This window comes from Punica granatum, chromosome 6, assembly GCF_007655135.1.
Source record: "Punica granatum isolate Tunisia-2019 chromosome 6, ASM765513v2, whole genome shotgun sequence".
NCBI classification, from domain to species: Eukaryota; Viridiplantae; Streptophyta; class Magnoliopsida; order Myrtales; family Lythraceae; genus Punica; species Punica granatum.
The window spans coordinates 22,771,631-22,792,418 of record NC_045132.1 but is presented as its reverse complement, the minus strand read 5'-3'; the positions used below and the strand labels follow the sequence as shown (position 1 = coordinate 22,792,418).

The window sequence follows — 20,788 nt, the reverse complement described above, 5'->3', positions numbered from 1 at the left end:
AAAAATTTAAAAATAATAATTGTGTTGTTGACTTTTATTGTGTAGTAAGTAGAGTTAAAATCTTAAAATCAGATTGCGAAATCAAACGGCCCTGTCTTAAGGTGCTTGGGGATAACTATCTTTGCACGGAAAAGTTTGGTGTTATGATCATCTCCCGCTTTCAACCATAATTGTTTATTTATTTTTGGTTTTTACTATTATAACCTTACTTTAGTGATTGTTATTAATACTTTGAAAAAGCACATGTTACTTCACTACACCCTTCTTCAATATAGTAATAACTAGAGAAAGATTCACGATGTCAAATAATGTCATTTGACGTGTAAATTAGCATGCTTTTGCGTTACGTCTTATATGTGAAATTTATCATTTTCTTTATAGGGATTAAAAAGCATTTAATTAAGAGTAATTAAATTTTAAATTATAGTAATAACAAAGAGGAAAAATTTACGACAATGTTATTAATTTATTCAAACCCAAGGGAGAGTAAAGGGAAGAGATGGAAAATGGGGATGAGAGTGAGAGAGAAGAAATAGGAGGGAGAGAGACACAATATGCATTGGTGAGGAGTCGGTCATGTGCAACAAGCCACATGAATTGACGGACTCGTTGAGGTCCAGGCCATTGCCAGATAGTTTTCCATATGGGATCCATAGGCTGATGAGAAAATCCCCGTGATCATATCATAGGCTGAGAAGACAGTATAATCTCCCAAAGAAGAAAGTGTCGGAAAAATTGAGCCACAACAAGCATTAGATTGGGGGAGACCAGCACCTGCGATACGAAGGAGGGACGAATGATCGAGAAGGTGTGCAAAACTCTCCTAATGCTGATGTGCTTCATCTCCCGCCAACTACGAATCCCATCTTCCCTATCTCTTCTTCGCTGCGCCTTCAAGTTTTCCCACCACAGATTCGCATAATCGGTGAACTCGAGGGCAGCAAGTTGGCACTTCTGGGCTTCGGAGTACTCATAACATTCGAACACCTTATCGACGCGCAGGACCCACTCGAGGTACTCTTCAGGGGAACTCGTGCCTTTGAATTGCGAAATCTTTAACTTGAGATTGTTACCGACTCCCCTTTGCTGCCTTCGTGGAACCGGCTGCTCTTCTTCTTCAGGAAGTTCATCCTCCAAGTCAGCTTCATCTTCCACTCGAACATTCCGTCTCGGAACTCGATGTGCACGTTGCAGAGGAGCAGGCGCCACAGCCATTTGATCAAGAGCCTGGATCACCACATCGAGCCGTGCAGAGAGCTCCTCTTGCCCCCGCTGAAGCCCAAGGAACTGGGCTTGCTCGAGTGTGAGTCCCCTCGGAACCTGATGAACGTTTTCCTCATCCATTGTGTTTCCCAGAATAATTCCTCACTAAACACTCGTGTATACACTCCTTCACGTGTTTCACTCGGCCAACAAGAACAGAACCTTAAGCTGTGATACCAAATGATAGGATCACGAACTAGAACTGGGTAAGAAAGAAGGGTGGAGGGTAGAACCAACTAAACTCACTCGATAAGATGACTCGCCACAAGTAAGAAAAGTCGTTTTGATTCGCCACGCTCAAGGATGAACGATAAGAATCGGGGTTTTCGCCACTAAACAATGAACTTGTTTAGATAAGAAAAGATAAGAAACACTCTAAGCAATTTCATTCAAAAATTCATCAAAGTCGTCTCTTTCGCCTCTTACAATAGGTGCATATTTATATAGAGGAAAGACACCCCTCTTGACTCTAGAATAGGAAACTAGCATCTAATATTTTTCAGATTACTTTCCTAAAATATAATAAGAAAACAATCTAAAATAAGAAACTTAAGATTACTAACTCAAGCTATATAGGAAATAATATCTAATTAAGGGAAACTATATCATAGTTATAGGAAACTTAATATGTAATTAAGGGAAACTATATCATAGTAATATAGGAAACTTAATATCTAATTAAGCCAAATTCTTGTTCTTGAGTCTTCTAGAATACGCTTTTGGACTCGAAAATTCGAATACATGTTGGGCTGCAATCTGAAGCACATCATTAGGCACATCAAATGCCAGTTCCCATTATCAGCCACAAAATCACGCACCACTCGTTCCCGAGAATCGGCCTGGATGTTAAGGACGGTATTCACAAGCGGATCGTGTCCTGGTATCCACTGATCTTCCCAGAATCGTGCTCGACTCTCATCGCCGGTTATCCACCCAACCCCATGGAAGACTTCGTTCCAAGCGCGGGCAATCGTCTTCCACAACCAAGAATCAGTAGAACGAACAATTAAAGAATGATCACGGCCTTCCCCATTAACATACTTGTATCGTAATACCTGGGATCAAATGGAAGAGGGTCGGGTCAGTAAACCCCATCCCAATTTACCCAGAAGCGCTGTATTGAACTCCCTGAACCTTAGAATACCCAACCCTCCAAGATTTCTCGGTCTTGTAACAGTATCCCATCCGACGAGATGAATCATGTGACGGTCCAAAACATGATCCCATATGAAGTCTCTGCAAAGTTTATGAAGCTCACTCGCGGGCAACTGCATAACTTGCATTGTATAATACCACGAGGGTGACATGGCCTGCCATGGAAAGGGTCGAAGCAACCACGGAAAGGGTCTTACCGAAATATTCAAAATTTAAACCGACCAAGTATAGGACATATATAATGTTTCCTAATAACAATAAGAGCAATAGATCTCCAATATGAATATATATATCTAAAATAATACCACGTTCTCGTCCCTGGCAGTGTACTCCTGGAGCTCAACCTGACGTCTAGGGAAGTGCCGGCGGCAAATTGGACAATGCAGATCACTCAGCAGCAGCCACTTCTCTACGCAGGCTCGGTGGAAGGCGTGCCTGCAGTGTGCAAGCACCCGGCACTGATCGCCTCCCATGAAATCATCCAAGCATATGGCGCACTTGCTGCAGCTTATTTCCATCGACGCGCTTTCCTTACCGTAGCAGGCAATCTTGCTGTGGCACTCCATAAAGGTTACAACCTCCTTCGGTGGCAGGGGCAGAGGATCAGTTGTCGGCGATGGGGGCCCATCGAGGGGGGAGGAGGAGGAGGAGGTGCGATAACTCTAATCCTTTCTACCGTCACTGGCAGAGAATTGCTTACTCCTGTCCTGTTAGTCAGATGAGGAGAACTCGTGGTCGATCGTGAGTCAGCAGCGCGTTCAGGGTCGTGATTCCAGGGCAGATCGTCATCGACCAAGCACTGGAAACACATAAACATTGCGAGGAACAATATTAAAACGCCAAAATCGGGGACCAACACAAGTGCCTCACTCAGGGGCTGCGGCGGCAGTGGATTTTGGTCGCTATGGAGGCGCATGAGCATGAGCTTAGTACACAAGCAAATAGGAGAACGTAGCTTAGCTTGTAGTCTTGCAATTAAGGACGTCGTCATTTCCATTTCTAGTAGTAATAATAATAATAATGATAATAATAATATAAAAAAAACCGATTTGAATAAATTAAATCTATATCTTAATATAATATATGTATATATATATATATCATATATATAAAAATTGGAGAGTATGATGAGAAAAGTACTCCACAACATAATTTTCTCATATTCTCACTTTGTGGTTGCATCACAAAGCTTCATTTATGAATCTGGAAGTTCTAAAATTATCCGTTATAAATAAGTGACAAAAAAGAAAAGGAAAATTGAAGAATTCGCACTCGTGCTTAATGATAACGTATTTTTTTAGAAGCAACTCTTTTTTGAGAGTTGGACTAATCAAAATTTATGTGCGATACATTTGATTTGTAAAGCGTTGTACAAAATCTTACGTAGTATCCTAGAAAGATCAAAACCAATTCTCCACCAAGTCCAGTGAGAAACTTTATCCAATCAAAATCTTTAGGAATACAAATATCAAGTATATTTTCCCAATCAAGTAAATATTGGTTCAGATATAAACTATTGATAATATATTAGTTTGAAATATAAATTATTGGTCCAACAATTTTTTGTAATTCGTTAAACCTGTTAGAGAACTCAAAAATCCAACCGTTTGGTAATGGAATTTAACTCCATAGCAACGCCATTACACTCCATTATTTTTTCAAATTTAATAACATAATCATTACTATCTTGTCGTTTTTTCTTATTTTATAATAAATTCTCACACATATTTTTTCTTAATTATTATTACAATTAATTTTTAATAATAAATTCCTCATTCCCCTTCATTCTTCCATCAATTCAACATTATAATTATTATTATTTTCTTTTTTTCTCCTATTTAATAATAAATTCTCACACATGTCTTTTTCCTTGTCATCATTACAACCTCACTTAAATATATATATTAATATTTAGAATGGTAATGAAGTTAATACAATCTTTTATTAAAGTAACATTATGATATTTGATAAAAAAGGTAACACTTTGGTATGAAAAATAAAATTGCAATAATTTTTATACATATTAGACAAAGAATTACTTTCGAGTTAACTGAAATTTTGCTAAAGTGGCTCATATTGAAATGGTAGTTGACAGGAGCGTCCCTAGCACTTTTATGATCACCTTTTTCTCTTTAATTTCATTATTTGTAATTTCAGTTCTGACAGTTTAATTTTTTAATATATTTTATTTTAATATTTTGATTTTAATTTTATTTGTCTATTTAAAACAATTTTTTATTTTTTTGTTATTTTGTTTTTGTGAAAGAGTTTTATTTTTTATTTAAATTTTTTAATGCTTATAATATTTACTTTATGTTATGTTTAATATTATATATATTTTATTTAATTGTCTCATTTGAAATTTAGGATTAGTACTTCCTATTAAAATTTTTTTTCCACTGCGATATATGATTGAATTATAATAGACAAAATGTTCACCCCTCATTAATTCTACAAGCCAAATTAGACTTTATTTTTACTTTCTTCGTAGCTAAGCAAAACTTGCTTCGTTGCTAAGTAAACTTTATCGTTATGGTTTAGTAAATTGTATATATAATAATAATAATAATAATAATAATATTATTATTATTATTATTATTATTATTGTTGTTGTTGTTGTTGTTGTTGTTGTTGTTGTTGTTGTTGTTGTTGTTTTATATGTCAATTTTTTTTATTGAAAAAATCAAATCCATTTGCAAGAATATGAAAATCGAACGTAAACGTACCCTTCGTTAAAACTTTCGAAATTCTTCCACTTTACATAGATGATGATGATGATGATAAATAGTAGTAGTAATAATAATTATAATAACATTAGTAATGATAATAGTAATAATAATAGTGATGGTAACAGTAATAATAATGATAGTAATAGTAATAACAGTAATAATAGTAACAATAATAGTAATAATAATAGTAATAATAGTAACAATAGTAGTAATATTGGCCAATAGACTCAAAAGTTTTCTGCCCGAATTTATTTTTCCTATTCAAAGTGCATTTGTAAAGGTAGAAGTATAGGGGAGAACATATTGATGGCTCATGAGCTTGTAAAGGGATATCAAAATGATAATATCAGCCCTCGCCGTGTCATCAAGGCTGATATCATGAAAGCCTTCGATTCTGTAAATTGGAAGTTTATCACTAATGTCCTTAAAGCTATTGATGTCCCTGCCCAATTCACAAGATGGATTGAGGAATGCATTACAGGTCCCAAATTTTCTATATCCATCAATGGAGGTTTGGAAGGATGCTTCAAGGGTGCTAAAGGCTTAAGGCAGGGAGACCCTCTCTCCCCATACCTCTTTGTGATGGCTATTGAGGTTTTGTCAATGCTATTCAACAAAACTGCTGCTCAAGGAAGAATATCCTATCATCCAACTTGCAAGAAAGTCAAGCTTACCCATCTTGGCTTTGCAGACGACCTCATGATCTTCCTCAAAGGTGATATTGACTCTTTCAAGACTGTCCTTGAGATCTTCATGTTTTTCTATAGCATTTCTGGTCTTAAGCTGAATCCCAGGAAAACAGAGTTGTTTTGTGGAGGAATGGATCGAGCTGTTAGTCAAGAAATGGTTCAGCTGAGTGGCTTTAAGAGAGGATTACTTCCTGTTCGATACCTAGGGGTGCCTTTAATTCCTGGAAGGCTCACTGACAGAGACCATAGGCCTCTTATTGAGAAGATAATATGCAGAATTGACAGCTGGGCATTTAAAAAGCTCTCTTATGCATGCTGGTGCAGTCAGTCATACATTATTTGGTAAATTTCTGGTGTAGTGCGTTTGTATTGCCAAAGAAAGTCATCAAGGCTGTGGAATAAAAGTGCCAGGCTTTTTTATGGAAAGGGACAAGTGGTGATGCCAAAGGAGCTAAGGTTAATTGGGAGATGGTTTGTAGACCAAGAAGAGAAGGCGGGCTGGGTGTCGAGGATCTTAGTACTTGGAACATAGCTTGTAATCTGAAATTTGTTCGGTTGCTCTTCAATAAGGCTGGATCACTTTGGATAGCCTGGGTTAATGAATATCTTATCAAGGGCAGGAGCTTCTCGAACCTAAATATCCCCAATGGATGCTCTTATGCTTGGAGGAATATATCCCAAGGTGTAGCTTTATCAGTTGGTTGGTTATCAATAATAGACTAGCCACGCTCGATAGAGTTGCTCATTGGGAAGTTGGAATGGACACAACAAGTTGTTTCTGCTGTGAAGAACAGGAAAGCAGGAACCGTCTTTTTTTCATCTGCAAGTAGGAAATATGGGGGAAGGTGCTGCAGAAGAATAATATTCACAGGAATGAGGGTGACTGGGATTTTGAATTTTCTTGGGCTGTTAAGCATCTCAAAGGTAGATCTATTCAGGTCATCCTTTTGAAGTTGGCTTGGCATGCCTATATCTACCAGAAATGACAAGGTTCATAATGCTTAAGCATATACTCCGAGAAAATATTTGGTGAGTAATACACAGTTGAGTGACTATGTAAGATTCCACCCCCGAATGACACATGTAAAGTAAGAAAAAGAGAGGGTTGTCCAATGGGACACTTATCATTCAGTGATAAAGTTTTACACAGTCAAGTGGTTGTATATTACTCACCCGATATTTTCTCATCTACTCCTGATATGATTTAGAGTTCTATTCGTAATGCTGTTCAAGGGAGGATACTAGGCATCAAGAATCTTGAAAGGAAAGTTAGCAATGGTTGCCAAAAGCAGCTGGTGCATGCCCGGGGTGTAGAGGAAAACTTTTATGTCTCTCTGTAGTTTACTGATAATCGTAGCCCTCTCATTTTCATTTTGATTGGGGTTTGAAGGTTTTCAATTGGTGGGTGGGCTATTGTTTTGTATGGGTGGGCCTTGATGTTGGGTCTTTGTGGGTGAGGGCCCATTCTTGGGCTCTGTTCATGGAATATGGATTGTTTTGTTATTAACAAAGGGCATAACTACCATTACAGATTGATTCAAGCGACTCGACGTTTATTCCGCTTAAGTAAAATCTTAGATTCGAGTTCTTGTGAATGCAGAAAATCCATATTGTGAGAGTTTTACTAGATTAGTCGAGATCCAATTGGGTTTCCGAATATCGGGTTCTCACCGAAAAAAAATAAAGGGCATAACTGATTGCATCTCAAAAAAACAATAGTAGTAGTAGTAATAGAATAATAGTAGTAATAATGCTAATAATAATAATAATAATAATAATAATGTAGGTCATATCCAATACATATAGGTAGGTCATAAACTCTATAATTTAGTATAAAAAAAATCATTGAAGGCATTCTGAAATAGCCATAAGATTCTTTGGATGCAATACGAGGCCAAAGCGCGATATTATTTATAATAAAAGATGAGCAATATAATAGCGAAGCATTAAAAACCCTCGTCGTAAATAGTTGAAGATCAAGCCTAGCTTGCAGAACTAAATCTACGAATTTCGAAAGGAAACGAGGATAAAGTTCGCAAGACAATCCGCTCATCTTTGCTGATAATTGACAAATACTTGATCGGACTCCCATAATTTTTGTCATATCAATTAGTTCATATAATCTAAAGAAAAAACTTACAAGATCTAGCTATGTTCATCAAACACAGATTTTGGTAAATACACAAATTATTATTATTTTTATTTTGTTAGAAGATGATTTGAAAAACAAACTATCACTTCATTGTTTATTTTAGCGTTTTAGGGTGTTAGTCTTGAACTTAGGTTGGTATAGACATACACCCTCTATGCCATGGGATGGATTCGTCTCACATAACTGATTTTGGCTAACGAGAGAAGAAAAGTGTAGATAATGAAAAAAAGCTTTAAACTAAATTAGATAACGCTTTAAAAGTATAAAATATTTGATTTTTTTAATTAGTATATTCAATCACTGAATTATTGATCGAAAAGCGCGCAATATCAACAAAGAACATAAGTTCGAGCATTGGAAAACTCACTTGTTGGGAGGAAACTAACCTTACATGCTCTGTCTATGAAATTATGAAAATAATGTTTTTCTGAAATATTTGACCGAAAAAAATTAATTTTTCCACTGAACATTTGAAGTATTGCATACATCCAGCAAGGGAAATTCGTGTGCCGACGGGTTGGCTAAGCGCGCTTTATCGCAACCCTCCGACAGAAATCAAACCCCTATTATTTTGCGATATGATTGGTGCCTTCTTACTCTATCTATGTAGTACGGGAATCTCGCCCTATTTCACACCAAAAAGAATAAAAAAAGAATAATAACGAAATGGAAAAAAGTATATCACTGAAAGAAAAAAAAATGAATAAATAAATAAAAAGTATTGCCACTCTTTTCTAAGATTATGCTTGATAACTCCAATTAAATTTCAGCACTTAAGAGAATTAAGCTTTTTTGATAATACAAAATGAAGAGTGACTTAATTTAAAGAGTCAATCAAAAAAATGCTAACTGAGTAAGTAGTGAAAAATGCACTTAATGCATCAATTCTTTTTTGTTGACTCGCTTAGCAGGGATTACTTTTTTGCTTCTTTGCAACGGTGTCCTTGAACTTTTTGGCTTTTGTAAATATGATTCCATTTCCAGATTTCGATCTGACTGTAAGAGAGAGAGGGAGAGAAAGGGGGAGGGACGAAGCTGGCTCGAATGTAAGGGGGGATGATGGTCCCCAATTCCGACCACTACCACCATAATTGAGGTCGTCAACGATGTCAGAGGTCGCCGACAATCTCGCCTAAGCAGTGGTGGCTGGGATTGAAGCCATCACTGCTCACGAATCGGGGCTCAACCCCTCTCAAATCGAAGAGAGAGACGAGGTATTGAACTCGATTCCCGAGCGGTGGTGGCTATGATCCCAACCACCACTACTCAAGCGAGGTCGTCGGCGACCTCTAACGTTGCCGGCGATCTCGATTACAACGGTGGTGGCCGAAATCGGGGCCCACCATTGCCCCTCCCTCTTCTTCTTCTTTTTTTTTGCGATTTTTTCTTGAATTTTCTAAATTTATTTTTAAAAGATGAAATAAGCTATTGGCAAAAGTGAAAAGAAATTAAAGTAGTGAATACTTATCTAAATATAATTTCAGTTATTGTACTTTTCACTCAACCAATAGATTTAAATTTTTAGGCAGTCTCCCTCCTCCCCGCGACAGAGAGCAGCAATGGCGGGTTCTCTGCAGATTGTGGCCTTCCAGAGCAAGCCGTCGCCCTGCTCGGCGCCTCCCACTCGAGGCCATTGGGAGGTCCACTTCTCTCGCTTCCTCATCCACCGCACTCCTCCGCCCTCCTCAACGTGTCCCGATCTCGTCCCTCGTCGGAGCAGCTGCACTTCCGGGAAGACGATCCGCCGCATTGGCACCTGGCTGTCCTCCACTTCACCAGCTTCTCTGCAGCTCATCGATTGCGGCTCCGAGGGAGATGCGATCCTCGCGGTTTACTTGGGAGAGAAGAGAATGGTGTGTTCGTTGATCATCCAATCCAATAGTCCGCTGCTTCCGTTCTTCTGCTGATTTTGGCAGTTCTTAAGTTAGTGTTTGATTAGGTCATTTTGGATAAGTAGGATTAGGACTGGAATTGAAAGATTGAAGCACGAAGTGCACGTGATAGCGTTGGAAAATGCAAGCACGATTTCACCGAGAGCATCAGTTTCTCTGCATCGGCAATCAATTTTGCGGTGCATGTTAGCTGGATTTAGAGTAAGCTAAGTAGACATGTTTCACTTTCGATTGAACTGACATGATGTGCTCAATATGCTTAGTTACGCATGCTTCTCGCTCTAAGCAGCAGGCTAATTTATCCTGTATGTACAACGATGTTATTCGCCATAAGTTAGATAACGCTGATCAAAGTTCAAGATCAAAGTTCCGTCAATTTGATTTTAATTTTGCGTCATGTCTGATGAGGAAATCTAATTGAGCTCGAAATACGAATCGATTTCAGGAAGAACACTTCATTTCCAAGTTGCACTTCACATGGCCTCAGGTGACATGCGTGTCTGGGTTTCCTGCTAGGGGTAGCAGAGTTGTCCTTGTCAGCTACCGTGATTGTGCAGATGAGGTGACTCACTATGTAAAGATGACTTCGACATTGTTTAGTTTTGATTATCTTACAAGATGAGCCCGAAATTGCTACTGTAATTTGAAGCAGGGAGGTTGAAGAATAAACCCGAGTTTGCATTCATAGACTAGCGGAGTATGCCCTGTGAAGCATTACATTATAAATCTGCTCGTATACGAAAACAGAAAGTATGTATCCCATGTGTTGGCTGAATTCTTCCTATATTGCAGGTCCAGAAGTTTGCTCTACGTTTCGGGACAAATTGTGAAGCCGAGGCATTCACAAATGCTTTGATAGTAAACCATCCTTGCTGAAATTCTCTATAATGGACTCCTGTGATTTACATTCAGAATTCAGTGAGTTTGATGTCTTATTTTCCTGCAGGAAAGTATGTGTAACATGAACAGTGCAGCAGAAATCGACCCTCCCATTCCCCCCTTAGCATCTGAAATAGTGTCACATTCCGAGTTTGTGTCATCCAGTACACCCCCTCACAGGTGGAAGACAATTACTGCCTCTGCCTGATATATTATCCAGCCTTACTAACAGATGCAATTTTTATGTTCAATCAATATTAGGCATATGCACTTAGTGCTTCTTCTATGCTTGCAGATGCCAAGAGGAAGTTGACGCTGCCCCTGCTGCCAAGCTGGAGCCTGAAGCTCAGCAATGTGGGAATCACCAAGAAACCTTGCATAATCACAATGCTGAAGTCTCCCTTGCAGCTTATCCTCCGAGCTTCACAACATTATTGACCAGCTGTCAGTCTGAGGCAGGAAAAGGTATGTGGATTATGGATTACTCTGGTTGTTGCATTTGCATGGGAGTCCACAAGCTGAATGATTTTCTGATTAAAATTTTGCAGTGACGGCCCAGCCAACTTCCTCTAAAGAAGAGCGCATCAGATCCCAAATCATGGTATACTTCCTTTAAAGTTCTTACGTGATTATTTTACTCCATGCCCCTGTTGAGTTCATTTGTTTGTTTACTGATATAGTGCCATCTGAGGGTGATAACTGATTTCCAGTTCTTCGCCTCTTCACTGATGTAATATCTGTATCTGCAGATGTACATGGAAGATTCTGCTTTTCAAGGTAAGTCAATGTTGCGATGTGTGCACAATGCACTTAGCCACTCCTCTAATTTGTGTTGCTTCCTGCTTGCTCCCATCCGAGGAACCGGACAAAAGGAAATGCTCAACAATGATAAAACTCACAAAGGAATCTGAAACAATATAAATAAGTTATACTTGTTTCTATATTTCCGTTTATTATCTATGCTGCTGAATTTGCTGATTTTTTTTTTTTGAACTCTCTGTCATTCCTCAGACATGTTGATAACCGTCGAAAAAGTTATTGAAGAATTGGGAGGAGACTTGGCACTGTAATCGTTCACACCCTTGCATACTGCTTGGTGGCCATTTCCCTCTTAGCATAATATAGGACAATCCCAGGAGATAAGCAACTCGAGCAATGCAGATGGTCAGTCATCTTTTTAGTCTCTACTCTTCACTCATAAGCTACAGAAAAACCAAACTGTATTCTGCAGAGAAATCCAGGCCTCTAGCTCGTCTGGTTAAGTGCTCCAATGCAATTAAATAGCTTGGTGTTCTCTTACTCTCTCTCCCCCTCTCTGCTGCCTGTCACCTTCCGCTCATATCTTTCATTAGATCAAGAGATTATCTAGCTAAAGAAATTTGTCCGAAGGGGCAAAAGGCAAAGGACATGCCAACTACGACAGATCCATGAATGGGTGGGGGAGTTGTCAACAGATGACTAGGAAAGTTCACTTGACGATTCTTACAAAGATATATTGGTTTTCACATTGAGACAAATATGGTATGGAAGGTCGCCGAGACATCTAAATTTTTTTCTAAAATCAGGTTGAAATGAGTGCTGCTGGATCTGTCTCATATCATGCTGTAGGAGTTTGTGTCGAGGTATTAATAATTTACGAGTTAGGTTCGACCAGTTAGCATTGAGAGCCCTTGAACCCGGTTGGAGAAGATGGATCATTGATCTGCTGTAGCTTAGCTCATTCTCTTGAGCCTTTTTTGCCTTGTAGGTTTCAATGGTAATAAAACTGGTAATTGGTGTCTAATGGGTGACATATATATGCCACCTGGCACCCAATGGAGTCTACTTCGTAAATAATAAAAAAGAATAAAAATGTAATTTTAAAAAAAGGATTACGACTCTCACTGTGATCCGGCCGACCCTCCTATAGAGATGCCCAATTAGCCGAAATAAAAAAATAAAAAATTTAATTTTTTTTCCTTATGAAATGTATGGTAATGGAAGGACGCCTCTTAGCCGGCGAATTGACAAATGAGTTCTTTCAATTGCTTTCAAGGGGACGCAGTTGTGAGGCCCTTCCTATGTTCCGTGACCCTCCACCTTCGCGATCTCAAGATGGCAAACAGCCAAATGTTCGGCTTGAAAAGCTTCCTTGTATGTTCTGTTCATGTTCACGGAAGACTTGAATGGAATGCAAAGTAATGACACGCCGTATTTATGAGGCAACTTCGTTCGACTATGATTCTACTCCTTCGGACCAAACAACACGAGTTTATGGCGGGGTTAAGCGTTTAACCAAGGCGATAACATAGGAGTGCATGCACTTTCCTGTAAAGCTTGGTGCCATACGAGTTCAAGAGCTAATGAACAAGAGATCCTCCTGTCCTGCATTTAGAATATTATTTGTTCTCCTTGGAACTGAATTGTCATTGAATTTTAGTCGTCACCCACAATGGAGGAGTCCCCCCTGAAGCATCACTGGATTCCATGAGCAACCTATGAAACAACCAAGGCACTACGTTGGTAAATCCTCGGGTCATGCTGGGCGACAATGATAACGTTTCATATTCATTGATCTGACTACGGGTATGGTAGGGTGACTTAGTTCATGGTAAGTTCGATGCGAATGCCATAAAGTGCTCCAAGATATCGTCGCTGTCAGTGACTTGTATCCATCGACTGTAGGATTTGTAATCCGTATTGCTCAACATTGGAAACTACGAAACATGAACAAATGTCTTGACTCGTATAGGGATGCTTCCAATCTCCCTTCTCGACAAAAAAATGAGGGCAGTTTTCCATGCAATTAACAATGACCATGCCACCAAATATGCCATGACAAATAAAGCTTCACCATCATCATCATCACCTCCCAAGCTTCTTCCATTCAGCTGTTCCTCTCCCTCTGCAGGCATGGCTTTTCGGATCCCCCAGTCGTCTCTCTCCCTCCTCCTCGCTCTATTGGCTTCTTTCCTTGCTCAGGTTTCAAACTCGGAAGCCTCACCTGCCAACACGACCGATATGTATGCCTTCTGCTCAGATAAGATCCAGAGCTGTAATGCATCCCTCTATTACAGCAGCAACGGTCTCTCCACAGATGAGATCGCATCCCTCTACTCTGTCAAGCTGTCGCAGATATCAAACTTCACGCACCAGAACAAGCAGGACTACCTCATCCAAGTGCCCTGCTCTTGCCAAACTGTTGACGGGATCAAGGGGTACTTCTATAACACGTCCTACACCATCCTAGATGGGGACACGTTCTACAACGTGTCGTCCAAGAAGTACAATGGTCAGGCTTATGAGGAAGGAGACGAACAGAAGATATTCAACGTGAATGCAGTGGTCACAATTTATCTCATGTGCGGGTGTATCAAGAATGATGACCAGGAGGTTGTGACCTACACGGTTCAGCCGTCGGACACGCTATTGACCATTGCAAGTATGCTGTCCTCAGTAATGAGCAACATCCAGAGCTTGAGCCGGATCCTCAATTTTAATGAGGACCAGAATTTTATCCTCCCTGGTTGGGTGTTATTCGTGCCGATGGAGCTAAAGGGTCTCCCTCCTCCAAAGAAAGGCAAGCGAAATCTCTCGCCACCTCTTCTCTTCCTGTAACCCTGACTCTGATAGACAGCTGTTTGTGCATCATCATGCAAGCTTGAACTTTCAAGAAAATCAGTTGAATATCACTGTACCATTTCTTAGTTAGGAGTCCGAGTAGCAGTTTGATCTTTTCATTTGATCTGTTCATGTTTCTGTTTTGTTTAACAATTATCGCTAGCGCTCTTTCTGAAGATACAGAACCTTAAATTGTTGGAACTTTGCTAGTGATTAATTTTGGAAATGGATCAAGATGAAGTACATCTGACAGGAACTCTTTCCTTTGCCTCCTTTTGTTGTTGTCAGGAGCGATGACCCACAAGTGGGTGATAATAACAGCCATTTTATCGACCGTAACCTTTCTTTCGATCCTCACATTGATCATCATTGTCAAACTACGTCGGTCCCATCAGGACAGCGAAGAAGACCCGAAAATCAGATCAAGAAGCATGACTGCCAACAAAGCCGCTTCATTTCAAACGCAGCATCTGAAAAAAGATGGCATGGACGGCAATAAAGATTAAGCAGATTAAGCATTAAATTTTTGGAACTTCCTGCTTGTATATTTGCCTGTGTTTGAATCGGAACTCAAATGTGCAGATTTATCCGCTTTTGGATCTGAAAGGCCAATAGTATTTACCCTTGAGGAGATCGAGGATGCCACTAGTGACTTTGCTGAGAGCAAGAAGATTGGAGAGGGAGGATACGGGAGCGTCTACTTTGGAGTACTAGTAGGAGGGCAGGTGTATAGAATAGCTCTCGACCATTATGCATCATCCTCGACTTATCATAGAAAATTGAACAGATATCTTTGTTTCACTTTCCATCAGGAGGTAGCGGTAAAGAAGATGAGATCGAGCAAGTCCAAGGAGTTCCTTGCAGAGCTTAAAGTCTTGGTCAAGATCCATCACATAAATGTGGTAAGTACATTAAGCTTTTCGCAATCGAACTCATTTTCCCAAATCATGTGAACAGAAGTACCAAGCAGAGTGTCTGTCGGTTCAGGTGGAGCTGTTAGGATATGCTAGCGGAGAAGATCACCTTTACTTAGTTTACGAGTATGTTCAGAACGGGTCTCTCAACGACCATCTTCATGATCCCTTGCTTAAAGGTACTTTAGATATCACATTTGTAGGGTTCTGTTGTTATACTGAAACGTAATTATGACAATGACAACAATAATATTCATCGACGAGGTCCTGAACAGGCCATCAGCCTCTCTCTTGGACTGCTAGAACTCAAATCGCTCTTGATGCTGCAAAAGGTATTGAGTATATCCATGATCACACCAAGGCTCGTTATGTGCACCGTGATATAAAGACGAGCAACATTCTACTTGATGAGGGGCTAAGAGCAAAGGTACCATCGCAAACACAGAAAGAGAGTTTTTGACTTATGGATTCTATATTACGCATATGAGAACTCGATTGCATTTACTCCATCCTATTTGACGCGACATGTTTGATGATACAGGTAGCAGATTTTGGATTGGCAAAGCTTGTGGGGAGAACAAACGAGGAAGATCTCATTGCTACACGACTCGTCGGCACACCAGGATATCTTCCTCCCGAGTAAACTCAGAAGCCAGTGATAATACTTGTAGAAAAACTGAAATCGTTCTCAGCCGCAAGATGTTATAACCCGCAATTTCGGTTTCAAAATTACAGGTCCGTGAAGGAACTCCAGGTGACTCCCAAAACCGACGTGTTTGCATTTGGAGTCGTTTTGGCAGAGCTAATAACGGGTCAGAGAGCACTGACTCGAGACAATAATGAGCCCCCCAAATTGAAATCACTAATCACAGTGGTAAGCCTCAACCTCAATACATGAAACCAAAACCCGAGAAGTATACTGCAGAACAACAATTTTAATCAGAGAGTTTCTTGTGAGCATTACATGTCACTGTTGAAACTTTTAAGGTTTCAGTTCATGAATCTGCCAGGTAAATAAGATTTTTCGAGAAGAGGACCCAGAATCCGCTTTAGAAGCTGTGGTGGATGGGAACCTTCGGGGAAGCTATCCCATGGAGGATGTCTGTAAGGTAAAATCTGAAGTTCTAGATCCCACTATATACTTCAGGATTCAGATATCTGACCGACTTGGGTCACTTCTTTTATGCAGATGGCAGAAATAGCTGAGTGGTGTTTGAGTGAAGATCCAGCGAACCGACCCGAAATGCGCGAGGTCGTACAGACTATATCTCAGATCATGACATCCTCGGTCGAGTGGGAAGCTTCCTTGGGAGGGAATAGCCAAGTTTTCAGTGGCCTGTTAGGAAGATGAAAGAAACAGTGTAATCCTGACATTTTTATGGGATTCATATAACTCATGAGTTAACTGTGTCATATAGCTTAATTTTTTGATTCATTGAGTAGGTTCTGCATTTCGAAATGTCCATGAGTCTTTTTGCAAACCCCCCAACTTATCGTGGTAAGGTTTCTTAATCATCGAATAACTTGCTTTCGCGGAAAGATGTTTTTTCATCATTTGGGATCAAAACAATAAAACCAAAGAGAACAGAGCAACTCTGCCGTGAATATGGATTTTCCTGATATATTTAGTAGCAGGACCTAAACCACCAGAAGGAATGATCCCCGGGGTTACATCTTTACTAGCTTCATATAACAATTATATTATTTGCGAAGCTTAACTAAACTACTAAAGCAACTTTCCGATTCCCGAGCTTCACATCTATGCCTGATTCCCATTGCTGACGGCTCCTTTAGGGGCTGATAACCTCTCAAGGAAGGCATTGAACACGTCTTCTCGGCTCACCATGCTTACCCTTGCGAAAGTGGGGTCGACCCCGAACTTCGTCCCGCTCCTAGCGAGTATCTTTTGCCCTCTCAACACACTCTGTGCATCCTTCAACTCCTCTTTGCACTTCAGCCACGCGAATGCTGTCAAAAATCAAAATGCCAAGAAGACGAAGTGAAGTCAGAGTTAACTTGCCGCCCAAGAAATATCAATAAGGCGCAGAATTTAATGTGGTTTGAGAGGTTAATTACAGGGGTGAGTCTCGGTGAACTCGGAGGAGAAGAGGCAGTACTCCTGAGAGAACTTGGGAAGGCTGAAGATCTCGCTCTGGTTCACGACTTCTCTCAGCCTCTCCCACCTTTCGATCATGAGACGCTTGGAGTACTCAAAGAAATTCTCCGTATCTATGGGACGAAAGCCCTCATATCCATCACATATTGCTCCTAAGATCTTCGCTGCTCGAAATTGGGCTTCCTTTGATACCCCAATCGACATCACCTCCATGAACTTGAGCATCTTCCTAGCCACCTTCTCGTCCTTCACGATGGCCCACCTTCGACAGAATCAAACAAGAAATAAGCATAACATACGAATATCACAAGGATTTTGCAAATGTTTGACTAGAATTCCATTGAGATCGATTAACGGGAAAAAAAGGATTAGGTGCTTTAATTACCCGATACGAGAACCGGCGTGACCAGTGCTCTTTGAGAAAGTAAACAGCATGATGTCATGGTCAAGTTGGTGGGTGATAGCAGTGTATTGGGGCCAGTAGTAGGCCAAGTCATAGACCACCTTCCCATCCCCCCGGTTCACCACCGGTCCACGGATATAACCGTCCGGGTTGTTAGGCGATGTCACCAGCTCTATATACGGGCCCTCCTTGTCAAAGTTGTACGCATCGCCCTCCCACTTGTACAATCCAGACTTGAGCAAATCCGCCAACTCCGGATAGCACTGCAAAATCGAAATATGATATCACTCAACGATAAATCATCGTGCACGAGAATTTCATCCAAGGATTGGGAAATAACCGCGCATGTTAAGACCCTTGAACCCGGGAAGAGGGACAGGGCAATATGTTCAAGGAAGATGAGCAATGAATGTGTAGATGACAGCGGAGCATGTTATGATGAATAATTAGACATTATTGCTTGCCCCATATGCATTAATCCTTCACCCAAAAAAGCGTACTTTGATCAATGAATGTACTCGCATAAACAAATGGTTTCCATTGGCATGCCACCCTATGGAAAACTCTTCCCGACCCTAAAGACGAGATCTAGGATTCTTAAGAAAGACCCCATCCACGATCTCGGGAATCATTAGCGTAACGCAACACATAAAAAGATAATCATACATACAACTATCAATCGTTTCATCATATTCTTCGGTCTGATCTATATCGCCGTTACTTAATTCACCCGTAGAGTTCGAATTATTGTTTCGATTTGTATAGGAGAAAATGGCGATAAATAAATGCACGTGACCATGTTACTATGTCCACCGATGTTGTAACCTATGCATGTTTGTTCTTCAGAGGAAAGCAATTTGTTTGTGCGTCTTGAGGAACATGTCTGTCCACTTTTGTCTGTCTATTTATTACTCTAAGCTCCTCCCTTTCATTAAAATAGAAATTTATTAACTAATTAAAGTCAACCATTCAAAAACATTTTGACTCACTTCCATGAACAAATAAATCCTAACCAATGTGCACATTAATTACATGCCACTACCCCATAAGACAAATAATTGTAACTACTTGGAGACGGATCAGTGTTAAATTTCATCACAAGTAAAAGGAAACTCTATAATAGACTGACACAATTTTCTTAAGTTACACAAAAAAAAAATTTAGAAATGAGAACTCATTCCGACTCTATTTTGATAAAAGGGGTTACTAAGATTTTATACCATTAGAAGTGGGAATCGTGGGCAATTAATGAAGTAAATTTAGAAAAATGGATTAGATTATTAGATTTACCATGTACAACTAATTAATTATTAATTAAGAAAATGGACAGTAAATTAATGTGGGCATGATATGATACCGCACTTTGTTAAAGTGGTAGTGGCACAATGTCACAAGTAACTAAGCAAATGATTGCAGAAATTTATAAAAAGAACATCCAATTTTATTCTGAAATTACCTTTTAATAACTATTTGCCAGCCAAAATTTGATGAAAATTAATTAGCAAAAAAAAAAAAGAAGAACAGAGGCCGTCGGCCCGATCCCACCGGCCCACGAAGTGAGCCGAAACGCCCACTCACCACCCCCCGCATCGTTGACCACCCCCCAATGCCCCGTTGACATTTTTTTAATTATATTAAATCATTATTTTATTTCAATAATTTGTCGTATAATCTAATGAATCGGCTCACTCATTTTTTTTTTCCTTCAGAATGAAAAATAAGTGCAATCATATCGTTGGATTAGTATAATTAGATATGAAACATGTACTATACCATTCAAAGTGTGTATGATATCTCATAGTCGATGTATCACATTCGTAGGGTTGGACATTCGGAGTGATAACTAATCCTAGGGGCAAAAGAATGATAGGCCGATGGTTAAATGATAAATAGAGTACGTAGTATATGACTCACCGAGTAGTAGGGGGCTGCGCAGACGACGCTGACGGGCTGAGGCGAGTTGGCCGAGAGTGCATAGAGCGTTGCTTGGAGGAGTTGGGTGGAGCCGCTCCCCACAATGATATGGCGGCCCTCCGTCGAGACATTCCCGACGAGGCTGTGGAGGCGGTGGATGGAGTCCTCGAGTTCCGGCAGAAGGTACCAGCACATGATATGGGGGTTGCTGAAGTAACTCATCAACTCGCTTCCCCCGATCACCACGTCGCAACTCTCCTTATTCTTCCTCCAGTATTCCTCGAACATTGTCGGATCCCCCCTGCACCACCAAAAGAAGAGGAACGATCATTCGGTTTAGTTAGACTCTAACGAAAAATAATAACAAACGAAACGGTACAAATGGAAAAGGTGGCGGGGGATATTTTCCAGGAAACTCGGAGAAAAACGCTTGGCCTGGCTCCAAGTTATTCCCATGAAACGGGAAAGTACCAGCACAAAACCGTCACAAAAGGAGAATAAACACTACTTACTGGTCGAGGTTGACGGGGGAGTCGGGTTTGAGGCCAGCTCTGGCAGGCCGGGTGCATTTGGAGACGCCGAAGCTGGCCTTGCCGACGCGGGTGGTTGTGTTCTTGGTGCCACCCATCTTCTCTTCTAATCTTCTGATGTCTCAACACAATTCTCAAATTGCTTCTCTCTCTGTCTCTCTGTTCTATCTCTCACTGTCGGGTCTTCTCGTCCCACAGTGAGTTGATGTATTTATACACGAACCAACAGACACAAACGAAATGACACGAACATTCACCCAAAAAAAAAGACACGAAAAAAACAGTTTTTTTTTCCTTATGGAAAAAAGGGGAATTTAGAAAAATAAAAAAGGAAAATAGAAAAAATGGGGAAATTAGGTGCGTGATATGAGGCTGGGTAATTATTCCGAGCTCCCAAAAGAAAGGGATATCTTCCATACAAGGTAATTATGAGGATGATATCCTGGGTAATTATATGGTTTGGTATGTCACCTAATCCAAACCTTATCCATTGAAGAGGGAAGGGCCTTCGGGTGGAGCGCAGGAAAAGAGCACATGAAACCCTATTGTTTG

At 40.2% G+C, this 20,788-nt stretch overlaps 3 protein-coding genes across 4 annotated transcripts; 2 read left to right on the top strand and 1 right to left on the bottom strand.

Annotated features, from left to right (window-relative positions):
- Window positions 1-8,980: 8,980 nt before the first annotated feature.
- On the top strand, window positions 8,981-12,270 carry LOC116210306 (protein POOR HOMOLOGOUS SYNAPSIS 1). 2 transcript variants are annotated; one of them, XM_031544164.1, is made up of 9 exons: window positions 8,982-9,202; window positions 9,514-9,841; window positions 10,326-10,442; window positions 10,673-10,738; window positions 10,827-10,939; window positions 11,055-11,224; window positions 11,308-11,360; window positions 11,509-11,536; window positions 11,771-12,270. In XM_031544164.1, exons 2-9 carry the CDS (start codon window positions 9,548-9,550, stop codon window positions 11,827-11,829), a joined length of 900 nt encoding a protein of 299 aa, XP_031400024.1. In that variant the 5' UTR covers window positions 8,982-9,202; window positions 9,514-9,547; the 3' UTR covers window positions 11,830-12,270. The 2 variants fall into 2 exon arrangements, with proteins under 2 accessions (XP_031400025.1, XP_031400024.1); XM_031544165.1 differs by lacking the exon at window positions 10,326-10,442 and having other exon boundaries at window positions 8,981-9,202.
- Window positions 12,271-13,111: 841 nt separating this feature from the next.
- Window positions 13,112-16,787, top strand: LOC116210358 (lysM domain receptor-like kinase 3). Its single transcript, XM_031544227.1, has 10 exons — window positions 13,112-14,329; window positions 14,656-14,851; window positions 14,942-15,084; window positions 15,172-15,261; window positions 15,347-15,452; window positions 15,549-15,700; window positions 15,815-15,912; window positions 16,009-16,147; window positions 16,284-16,382; window positions 16,463-16,787. Exons 1-10 carry the CDS (start codon window positions 13,493-13,495, stop codon window positions 16,622-16,624), a joined length of 2,022 nt encoding a protein of 673 aa, XP_031400087.1. The 5' UTR covers window positions 13,112-13,492; the 3' UTR covers window positions 16,625-16,787.
- Window positions 16,788-16,869: 82 nt separating this feature from the next.
- LOC116210357 (L-tryptophan--pyruvate aminotransferase 1-like) lies at window positions 16,870-20,728 on the bottom strand. Its single transcript, XM_031544226.1, has 5 exons — window positions 20,219-20,728; window positions 19,707-20,007; window positions 17,775-18,055; window positions 17,350-17,651; window positions 16,870-17,241 (listed from the first exon to the last, which is right to left on the bottom strand). Exons 1-5 carry the CDS (start codon window positions 20,332-20,334, stop codon window positions 17,033-17,035), a joined length of 1,209 nt encoding a protein of 402 aa, XP_031400086.1. The 5' UTR covers window positions 20,335-20,728; the 3' UTR covers window positions 16,870-17,032.
- Between the last annotated feature and the right edge of the window lie 60 nt (window positions 20,729-20,788).